Below are 10,669 nucleotides of genomic sequence, written 5' to 3' on the forward strand. Positions count from 1 at the left end.
AAAGGTATAACCATATTGTTAGTATGGTGTGAACAAGTTCTTCGAAGGCGTCTATATTAGGAAACTCAGATGTCTAAGTTAGTTTCAGTCTAAGTGATGTACTTGGTGTAGGGGCTTATTTATAGGCTAAGAGGTAGAATTCAACTTGGATTATGTCTCATTCTTTAACTTGATGTGGGAGTGGTGAAAGTTTAAATTGGACATGTGGTCTACTTCAATTAGGCTTGGAGTAGGACTGTTATGTTAAATTCTTCAATGAGTTTTAATTGAACTTGGATTTAAGACTCATACTCCAATGGTGCTTTCCTTGTAAGCTTATTGGCTTTGAAGCCTAAGATCTGATGGGCCAGTTGAGTGAAATTATTACCAACACATATCAACTCCAACAATTAAGAGACCATCATAAATAATAATTGTCCCGTTAATGTACTTTATTTTGCTATTGTTAGAAAAGCCCACCATGGGGGGAGGGGGAACAACGTTGAGTGCGATCGCTACTAAGTATGAAGGGTTTTTTAGGAAGTCTATGAATATCTTTTTTGTCAGGACATTTATTCCTCGTATTTACTATCAAAAAAGAATTAAATCTCACTAGTATAAATCTACTTAATGCTTGGAAATCTTCTAAAGGTTATATTCAATAGTAAAAAAATAACACGATGCAAACCAAACTCTTGAAAGGCGTAGACTCTAGACAGAGAGGGAGACACCGTATAACCAAACTGCTCACGGGTTGGCAAGTTAGCTATGATGCAGATTATGGACAGGACGTGGATTCATGATTCTCCTGATTGTATTTGTGAAATTCTTGCTTCAAAGAATGAGTGCTCCCTTTGAGCCTTGCCACGTCAAAGAATTTTATTTTTTTGTCATTTAGAAAATTTCTTTATTAATTCGTTTTCAACCGTTTTGTTTAAAAGCAAGAGTTAACAAAATGAATTACAAAAAAAAAAAAAAAAAAAAGAAAAAAGAAAAAAGAAAGATAGTTAAGAAATGATGCTTCTAGAAGCCAATATATACGAGGTGACAACACATTTTGGCATCTATGTTGTTGTGCTTTGAGTCATTCAGTTGTTGTCGTGCTCCTTGGCCCAGAAATTCGGCTTCAAACCTTTTCAATTTTATGAAAGGGTATGCTATGAAGTATATACGAAGGGTTAAGCTCGGTTTGATGGAAAGGATTGTATTTGTGTAAATAATATAAATTACATCTATATATATTTTGTACGTGCTTTGAATTTGAACTAACCAATCAATTTTCTCTATAAGTTTATATAATTTTTAGCCTTTGAAGAGGCCTGATAATCAAGATTCTTCATTCTTTACGTCAATGGGAACCTTTGCACACCTCAACTCCCAACACCCCAAATCACCCTTTACCCGCAACTAATGAAATATAATTTTCTTTTTTGTCAGCATTTAATGTCATTATATTTAACGGTGTAAATGATGTTAAGTAATAAATCGTTTAAAAAATTTAAATGATTTGACATAATTTATAAGTTAAAATTAAATTTTAATCCTTGTCCAAAGGAATGAGGTTTGTAAGAAGAGATATGCACCCTTTCCATCTATTCTTGGCTTAGTTTTCTTATAATTATTATTGTTATTAGTATTTAAGTCGGCCAGCTTTTGGGTTTCAATTAATCTCTCAAATTACCCAACGACTAGTAATGGATTGCGAGGAACCTCTTTAGAGTTTCGAGTTACAAGTTTCGAATCCTCAAATTAGTCAACGACTAGTGAACCTCCGGGAGTCGATTCGCAACCAAACCGACGTCGCTCTAGGGATCACGAAGCAGCTACTGCTGAACGAAGGCAAGGACTCCAACGTTGTGTTCTCGCCATCGTCAATCAACGTGTTGCTAAGCTTGATGGCGGCGGGGTCTAACGGCGCCACCTTGGACGAGTTGCTCTGCTTCTTGAAGTCAAAGTCCAACGACCAGCTTCAGTCCTTAGCTTCCAAGCTCATAGTCGTGGTCTTCGGGAACGGCGAACCCATGGGCGGGCCCTGCCTGTCCTTCGCCACTGGGGTTTGGGTCGACGGGTCTCTGTCTCTCAAGCCTTCTTTCAAACAGCTTGTAGACAATGCCTATAAGGCGGCTTGGGATCAGGTTGATTTTCGGACCAAGGGTGATGAAGTGAGAAGTGAAGTGAATTTATGGGCTGAGAAGGAGACTAGTGGCCTTATCAAAGAGGTTCTTCCTCCTGGGTCTGTTGACAACGAAACCAGGTTTGTCCTTGCTAATGCACTATACTTCAAAGGAACTTGGAACCAGAAGTTTGATGCATCAGCAACAAAAGAATATGATTTCTACCTTCTAAATGGGTGCTCAGTTCAAGTGCCTTTCATGACTAGCAAAAAGAAGCAGGTTGCCCGAGCTTTTGATGGTTTCAAAGTCCTTAGACACCATTATAAGCGAGGTGTGGATGAGCGCTTCTTTTCCATGTACTTCTTTCTTCCAGATGCAAAAGACGGGTTGCCATCTTTGGTAGAAAAAGTGTGTTCTGAATCTAGCTTCTTATATCGCCACCTTCCACATCAAGAAATAGAGTTGGGTGTCTTCAGGATCCCAAAGTTTAAGATTTCTTTTGGGTTTGAAGCTTCCAATGTTCTTAAGGGATTAGGACTAGTACTTCCTTTCTGTGCTACTGGAAATTTGACAGAAATGGTCGACTCACAAGTAGGCCAGGAGCTATATGTTTCAGGCGTATTTCATAAATCCTTCATAGAAGTTAATGAAGAAGGCACAGAAGCTGCAGCTATCTCAGCCACCGGTAACCAGCGACGTAGCGTGCACCGCATTGAAAAAATAGACTTTGTTGCTGACCACCCATTTTTGTTCTTGATCAGAGAAGATAGGAGTGGCATGATACTATTCGTTGGACATGTGCTCAATCCTATTGCAATTCCACCAGCACCTGCCAAACAAAACGAATCGAATCTTCCACATGTTGTAATTCCACCTCCACCGGCAAAACACATTGAGAGGGAGAGATTCTTTCTGGAAAAGAAGATGGATGGTTTTGGTCTGAGTGGCCATGTGAGAGGCCACTCATTAGACAGTCTTACGACCACTAGCTCACGCAGAGGAACCACAGATTTCAGTGACTGATTTTTTTTTTTTTGTGTGAGTTTGTGTTTTTAGTTTATATGTCAGTGGTTTCTGATTTGCTAGTACTGGTGGTGGTGGTGGGTGTTAAAAAATCGTTACTAAATACCAAAAAACAAAAAAAAATGTTGTTTTACTTGTATAGGCCTTGGATATATTATTCCTGCTGTTTTATTATTAGGTGAAGACTTAATTTTTGGCTCATATTTAGTCTGTTTCTATGCTGTGCTTTGCTCTTGCTCTTAAAAGATATCTCTCAGTTGCTGTTGTGGTTTTAGATTCTCTAATAGTAAAATTATTCATGATTCATGCTGCTACTACGTGTTTCTCGTCTTCGGCCGCATTTGGTGAAGCCCTTGCTGTGCTGCTAGAACCTCAAGATTGGACCTTTTTTTTTTTTCTTTTTTTCTTTTTCCTTTGTTAATTGTCTTTTATGTAGTGCATTTTATTTTGAACATTGTGTAGTTAGATATGCTGCTTTTAAATGTGATTGGAAACATTCACAATTAGTCTCCTATTTTCTCTTGCATTCATAGGGAGAATCGAAAAGACTCCTATTGTAAGATTTTTCTTTAAAAAAAAAATTATTAACAACAACATATAATATAGAAAAATAGAAACAAAATATTTTCGTTTTTTCATATCAAACATTCTCACCCTTTTTTTTTATACACATCAATCAAATCTCACTACGGCCACTTTTTCTTTTCAAGCCAATGGCAAACACAGCCAGAGAGAGAGAGAATGTTTTATTAATTTCATAATTTCAAACTTCAAGAAATATGACAAATGGCCACTTCAATTAAATAGCCAATAAAAAAATCCACCCGGAAAGATAATAAGTTCTTAATTTCCTTATTCATGAAGGATATATTTCCAAGTACTTGAAAGAATATGAAGATCAAGCCATTTAATTTATAGCCCCGTCAACACAAAGCCATTGACCAACGAAGAGTGCACTACAGTTGATGTTGGGGTTGATTGAAGTAAATAATTGGGTAGTCAAGTTGAATTTCTGTGTCACTCCAAAGCAAGTGTCTCCACTTGCCACACCGTAGACAGAATCACAGACTGGGGAATTTGGCTACGCGAACCCAACTGCTTATTCCATCATCAAAAACAAAAAAATGTAACTTTTCATTTTACTTGAACATAGAGAGGGGAAAGATTAAAAGATAGAGTTAAAAATAAAAAAATAAATAACACTAGCTGGTCATATGAATTGCACACAAGAGGTCGGCAATTTTCTTGGTTCTGTGTGTAAGTTGATGCCTTTCAACAAAGATATGGCGGATTGAACAAGACAACAAACAATAAATTTGTTCATTATGAATAGAAATATGGACTAGAATTTCTTTTTATTTTTATGTTGAAAGATTAGAAAGATTCAGAGTGTTTGTGACTCCACTTCTCCATGCTTTTTACCTTTTATTGGGATTAACACAGAGAGGTAGTCTTCGATCTCCCAAGTCCCATCCCTTAAATTCCCATTTTATCTCAAGTCAATTTTGTAAGGATAAAGCTTTTTCTCAAATTGGATTGGATGAATTATTTTTCATAGGCTATTAAATTGATATTTCGCGTTGTGATGGTTGAAGATTCCCTTGAAGAATCATAAGAACTTGTTTCTATTGCATATGCGACAGGGGAAACGATCCACACTCTCTTCAGTACTGAAATTCTGACTCTTTTTGAGTCTGTCTTCAGGTTTGTGCCCAACAATTCAAGTACATCACTTTCTGAAGGGACTCGTCTGCCTCTTTTCTTCTGTTCTCTTCGTCACCGGCCTGGACATGGAACCCGTCGTCCGGCGAGTTAACGGAGGAAAAGTGTCTCCGGTTGCCGGCATTAAGAGGTTGTTGAAGTTGAAGGCTGGAGAAATTCCACCGGGAGCTATGACTTGTGCTTCCTTCAATCACAGCTACGGTTGTTGCCATGCAAGCTCTGCTCAAATAACTCATCTTGTCTATGCTTTTGTTCTCAATTATGATGTTGTTTAAACTAATGTAACTTTCTCTTGTTTCTTGCTCAAGTGTCTGAGAAAGAGGAGTAAATTGCAGATATATAGGGGAGCAAATGGCGAGATGGGGCGGTTCTGCGGACCAGAAACCGATACCATTTTCCATTGGTGGGAGCCATGGTTTCTAGTTTTACCATTGGCGGAGTTTTCTGTGGATTAATATCTTATCTGATGATGGTGGTGTCTATATCGAAACTCTCTTGGCCATCCCTCACAAGTTTATCCACTTAAACCTACCATGACATGCACAAAAAACGTTCTTCTTCAGTGTCAAACTAGAATTTTAGGTAAGAGAAATGTTAGGGTAGCAAGGCTTTTATTAAGAAATGGGTATCAAAATGAAGTGGAGTTTATTTATTGAAGAGGATCAAAATATTTAATCAAGAAAAATGCTATGAGTAATAATTAATAAGCTCCACATCATTTTGATATCCATATAAAAGATCTGGTACTCATAGCATTTATCTTTTAAAGATAAAACGGAAAAAGGCTTTCTCGGAGGTAAAAAAACGACTTCTAGAGGATTATTCCCTGAATATATATATAGTGAAAATCTGAGACTTTTTTTCACCGAAAGCTGGATAACATGCTTTTTTTCAAAGCAAGCATGACGATTTCACGTGAAAGTCTGAGACTTTTGCACTGAAAGGTGGATAACTTATCTGGAAAAATTTTGGGAGGGGGCTACTGCTCCCCACTTTTGATTGTAGTTCCGCCCCTAGCTCTGACTCAGTGGATGAGTTTTGCCACATATTGAATTTTTTAGCCGATATGGCTAATCCTATTAGAAAAAAAAACAAAACAAAACAAAATGGCCATTGAAGTCTAGGTATATTTGTTAAAGTGTTTTGGGTGTGTTTTTTTTGTTTTGTTTTTGGCTAGAAATAGTATTCTAATGTAACGTAAATGTAAAAATTGTTTTGTATTTTTAGTAATATTTTGTGCTTTGAGTTAATTGTTAATATATTTTTCTTGAGAACAGAAAACAAATTACAAATATGAAATTTCCAAAAAATCCCTTATAAACCCCCTTAAGATAGAGGGGTTATCTTGTGTCAACGAGTAATTTACTGGGCTTTTTGGCAGTCACATAAACATGAACACATTGATTCATTCTCTCGTATAAGGATTCCTACCGTCGAGTGTTTAATTGCATGAATTTCAAGCAGTCCCACAAAAGGGAGTTGCAAGACTATTTGCCTTGAGCAGGAAGGCAGGCCCCATACCCTAAGTTAAGCTGCTCAGAGCAAGGTGGGCTCACAGCATCCCTCGTTGTAGGCTGCCCAAATTGAGCTGTTTGAATTGCGTGCATGTAAACCTTATTGTCTCACTACATGTGAAGGCAAACCTTAGTAGAAATGCATAAATGAAAGGCTTGTGGTGTCCACTAGGACCACAACCAAAAAGAGAATAGAACTTTACAAGGCAATGCCACCGACCAGTAATAGAGTTGTCGACACGCCCATCACAGCGAGTTGGGCGCCAATTTGCACAGAACATTTACCCACCAACCTTTTCTACCACAATCACGAACATGATCTTGTTGAGAAGATCTCAAGATTTGTTCTTACCTCTGTTTGGTCGCACCTTTTGTCGCCTACTTTAATATCTGATCATTTACAATCAATTTGTATGCCAAAGACACAACAGGGGAGAAAGAGAATACCATGATAACCATTCATAAAGCATATTAATCCAAAAACATTCCTAAATACATTGTGAACAATTTACTGCGTTACACCACTTAATACCCATTTTATTTCCAAGGGAGAAAGAGGAGAACAAAAATCTACTATCTACACGCAGGTGGCATCTAGCTGACCAATAAGTCCTTCAATTGGTAAAGAAGATTCACCTCAAATACTTTTTCACCAAAAGATGGAGGAGTTCACTAATCATCACTATGAATACAACATCCTTCTCATTGCATAGAAACTTTTGCAGCGCTGAAAATGATACTTAAACAGAAGATTATACAAATTTTCTGTTTAAATTTTACTTGGAAGAACCACAAGCAACACTATACCGAGTCTACCCCTTCAACCTGCTGTCGAGCAAGGTATCTTTCCCTCCGCTCTTTCTGAGAGAACAACAACAGATAAATTGTCCAATATAAGTCAAAAGTTTACATGAAAAATTTTCATAAGAAATTAAAAGACAATAAACTCACCCATTCATCTATGACGAGCCCTTCCCCTACAATCCTTGGACCTGTATCTTCTGGAGGTTTCTTCCGTGCCTCGAGTGCAGCTTCGGCCTCAGCTAACTGGCGCTTCAACTTTTCCAGGGCCTTGAAAAGAACAAAAAATTAGATCTCATAAACAAGCATCCTCTACATATGTATGTCATGCATGTTAAGAGCTCAATCGTTGCACAAATAGAGAAGCAATCATAAACGCCAATTGTACTTACAGGGGTAGAACGCTCTGGATCTAGAAAAACAACTCGCAGAATCTGCTCTACTGCCACTTGGTCCTTCTGCTCATCAAACTGGGGGGTTGGGGAAGAAAAATATAACGTCAAAGATTACTTCTCCTAGAACAGTTTGAATGACGTTTCGTATATACGAGCAAGGAATAAAGGTTCATTACAACATGCAGGAAAAGTAAGCATCTAATAGAGGTAGTAAGCAACCCAGAATTTGGTAACAGCAGGCTGATCATAAATAAATTAATAAATTATATTTAAGAACCATGGCAACTAGTATCATTCCTTCTCCAAACTTCACAAACATCCATTAAAAACAGAAATTAATCTAAACAATAAAGCTCATATAGATAACATCCTCCTTCTCTAAACAATAAAGCTCATATAGATAACATCCTCCTTCACTACCTCTTGATCATATAAGAGATTATACTTCTGCCACCAATGGAAAGAAATTATGGATGTGCAGCAATTTTGTATAATCTAATCCAGTCATGGTATGCTGCCAAGATTATGTTCATTCAAGCCCATGACAAACATCAGATATATCAGTTCACATTCATCAAATTTTACATGATAACATTATAGTAATTAGGAAAGCATGAAACTTACCAGCTCAGGCACATAATCTGTTACTCCTTTGACTTTCAGGCTCATTATTTTAAACTTAAGCTTGCTCTTTTCCGGTTTTTCATTGTTCTCTGGCTGCTCCACAAACTTGAACACTAGCATATCCATCCAAATCAAAAGGATAAATTTGTAAATGTATTAATCAGACTGAAAGATGACCAGATTCATACTTGTCATCCCAAATGCAAGAACGTCATTGAAAATGAAAGAAATGCACAAAAGTATTGAACGATTATTACCAGTTGCTATGATACTCTCACCGGGAGCAAGAATTGCCCCTGGAGGACGCATGAAACAACTTTTTGGTGCAGTAGTTTGGAACTAAAGCAAGAAAAACAAGACATTTATCAGATGATTTGCTCAAGTGTTCCTTATGATAACACTATCAATTATAACATGCCATTTATAAAAGGGTATATGTATAAAATTATATCTCCCAATTTCAGGGCAAAACCTAAGAGCCTATAATGACACAAGAAGAAAAACAAAATCATATTACCTTAAAAGCTACAGGGGACTTGCTTGTGTTCTTAATCCTAACAGCGCTTCTCACTTGTTTGCCAGGTTCATCTTCAAAAAAAATGAAAAATAAGAAACATAAATAATTAAATCATCAAGCGAGAGTACATGAGCAAGCATGTAGTAATATGAGAAGAACAATCATACAAAATAAAGAACAAAACAAGCTTCTCCACAAAAGAGGGAGGGAGAGAGAGAGAGGGTGACACAAAATCTTAAACTTTGTAACCCATGGGTTAAGTGGTTAATTATACACACATTTAAGGTTCCGATCCTCTGTACTCATAGGCTACTCTTTTCCATGGAAGAGCACTTGGAGAAGCAAGGTGCCTTCAAGGGTGGCTTTCTTTGTTTGAACAACAACGGTAGGAAAAATCTTGACTGTGGATAATCTAAGAAAAAGGCAAGCCACAATAATGGATTGGCATTGCATCTGTAAGAAGAGCGAGGAATCCAATGATCATATGCTGTTTCATTGCGATGTAGTTAAGAGACTTGTGGGATTCGATTTTCCATCTTTTCAGGAAGGAGAGGGTAATGACCCAACGGGTGGTGGAGTTATTGGCAGTTGGATAGGCAGTGTGATAGTCACCACAATTTAGAAGCCTGAAGGATAGGCCCCCTTTGTGTGATGTGGTGCATCCAGAGAAAATGCAACTCCCAAAACTTTGAATTGCGTGAGAACAGTGGAATATTTAAAATATTTTATGTTCAAAAACCTATACGGCGGATGACTGCTACAAATAGTTCTTGCTTTTCTAAGTTTTGGGAATTTTTGGATTTGTGTTCTTTCTCCTATCTTTAAGCGGGTGAGTGTCTCTCTTGTATACTCTCTATATACTTGGGTTATGCCCATTTGCGCTTTCGAATAAAATTAAACAACTTATCAAAAAAAAAAACATATGATCTCTTACTGCACTTTATGAATCCACATTAGAATCGTCTAGATTTTTCAAGGTAACTCTACCATGAAGTTCTTACAATAATTAAACAGAATAAGTAGAATTTTTTAAGAACTCCATGGTCTATTTACCCTAAAAAATTCACTACAAAGTTAGGTTTATACCGAAAAATATATAGGACCACCGAAATCTCTTTATTATGTCAACAGTTGATCCAAGTCTAAGACCACCAACAAAATTAAACGACAATTACTCCCGTGGGGAAGTTGTTATGGATAAACACGCGATGTAATAAACTGAAGACCTGGAAACAAGAAGTCTCCTTAAAAGGCAGACATGATATAACTTTCTTACCAAAAAATAAAACCAAACAGGTAAAGCTTTGTCTTTCTATTTTTATGGTACAATCAAATTTAGCACCAATTCTTGTTGCAAAGCGAAATTCGGAACAGCTTGATAGTCTATATGAATCAGCTTTCTTTTTGTGTTTTTTTGGAATTATGCAACTACAAGTTCATCAAGCATAAAAGATTAACCCCCGAAATTAGAGCGAGATCAAATCAATTAGATTAGATCGGACACAAAGCCACAAATTCAAGAGCTACCAAACACATACGTACAGGGAAAGTAGAGCTTATTGGACGGATCAAGCTTGAGCCGACGCCGAGCCGGGAGGAGCGACCTGGCGACCGAAGAGACCGAGTTTGAGCCGCCATCGAGCTGAGGATTGCTGTTGATAGTGTTCTGGTAATGAGTGTTTTGGGACGACGAGGACGACGACATATTGGCGTGACTAGTCCCCGAGTGAAGGAACGGTATCTTAAAGAAGTTCCAGGCTTTTCCAGTTCCTTCGGACGAAGACTTCTGGTCCGCTATGGCCATGTTCGAAACTCAAGAGCATCGGGAGCTGAACGGGGTCGTTTTGGACTGCGAATGCGATGGAAGGAGTGGCTGACTCGGTCTCTGCCTTGTCAATCACGGGCTTAAGTTTCGGCGTTGGTTGTTGGTGGGCTTTTCTTTGCAAGTGGTGGGGAAAGGTGGGCGAGTCGGATTCCAGG

General features: G+C 37.8%; 1 protein-coding gene and 1 pseudogene across 1 annotated transcript; one reads left to right on the forward strand and one right to left on the reverse strand.

Annotated features, from left to right (window-relative positions):
* The first annotated feature begins 1,673 nt into the window (after window positions 1-1,673).
* Window positions 1,674-3,116, forward strand: LOC132169922 (serpin-ZX pseudogene; annotated as a pseudogene).
* Window positions 3,117-6,787: 3,671 nt separating this feature from the next.
* On the reverse strand, window positions 6,788-10,648 carry LOC132172770 (PapD-like superfamily protein). The gene is made up of 7 exons (XM_059584341.2): window positions 10,232-10,648; window positions 8,690-8,760; window positions 8,430-8,511; window positions 8,173-8,285; window positions 7,546-7,623; window positions 7,304-7,423; window positions 6,788-7,213 (listed from the first exon to the last, which is right to left on the reverse strand). The coding sequence occupies exons 1-7, from the start codon at window positions 10,491-10,493 to the stop codon at window positions 7,154-7,156; spliced, it is 786 nt and encodes a 261-aa protein (XP_059440324.1). The 5' UTR covers window positions 10,494-10,648; the 3' UTR covers window positions 6,788-7,153.
* Between the last annotated feature and the right edge of the window lie 21 nt (window positions 10,649-10,669).

Source organism: Corylus avellana, chromosome 1 (assembly GCF_965113065.1).
Source record: "Corylus avellana chromosome 1, dhCorAvel1.hap1.2, whole genome shotgun sequence".
NCBI classification, from domain to species: domain Eukaryota; kingdom Viridiplantae; phylum Streptophyta; class Magnoliopsida; order Fagales; family Betulaceae; genus Corylus; species Corylus avellana.

Coding starts and splice junctions, on each gene's coding strand:
- LOC132172770 (XM_059584341.2), bottom strand. CDS start 10,493: ATGGCCATAGCGGACCAGAAGTCTTCGTCCGAAGGAACTGGAAAAGCC. Junction 8,286..8,429: donor TGAGAGTATCATAGCAACTG/GTAATAATCGTT, acceptor TGGATATGCTAG/TGTTCAAGTTTGTGGAGCAG. Junction 7,214..7,303: donor GGCTCGTCATAGATGAATGG/GTGAGTTTATTG, acceptor TTGTTCTCTCAG/AAAGAGCGGAGGGAAAGATA.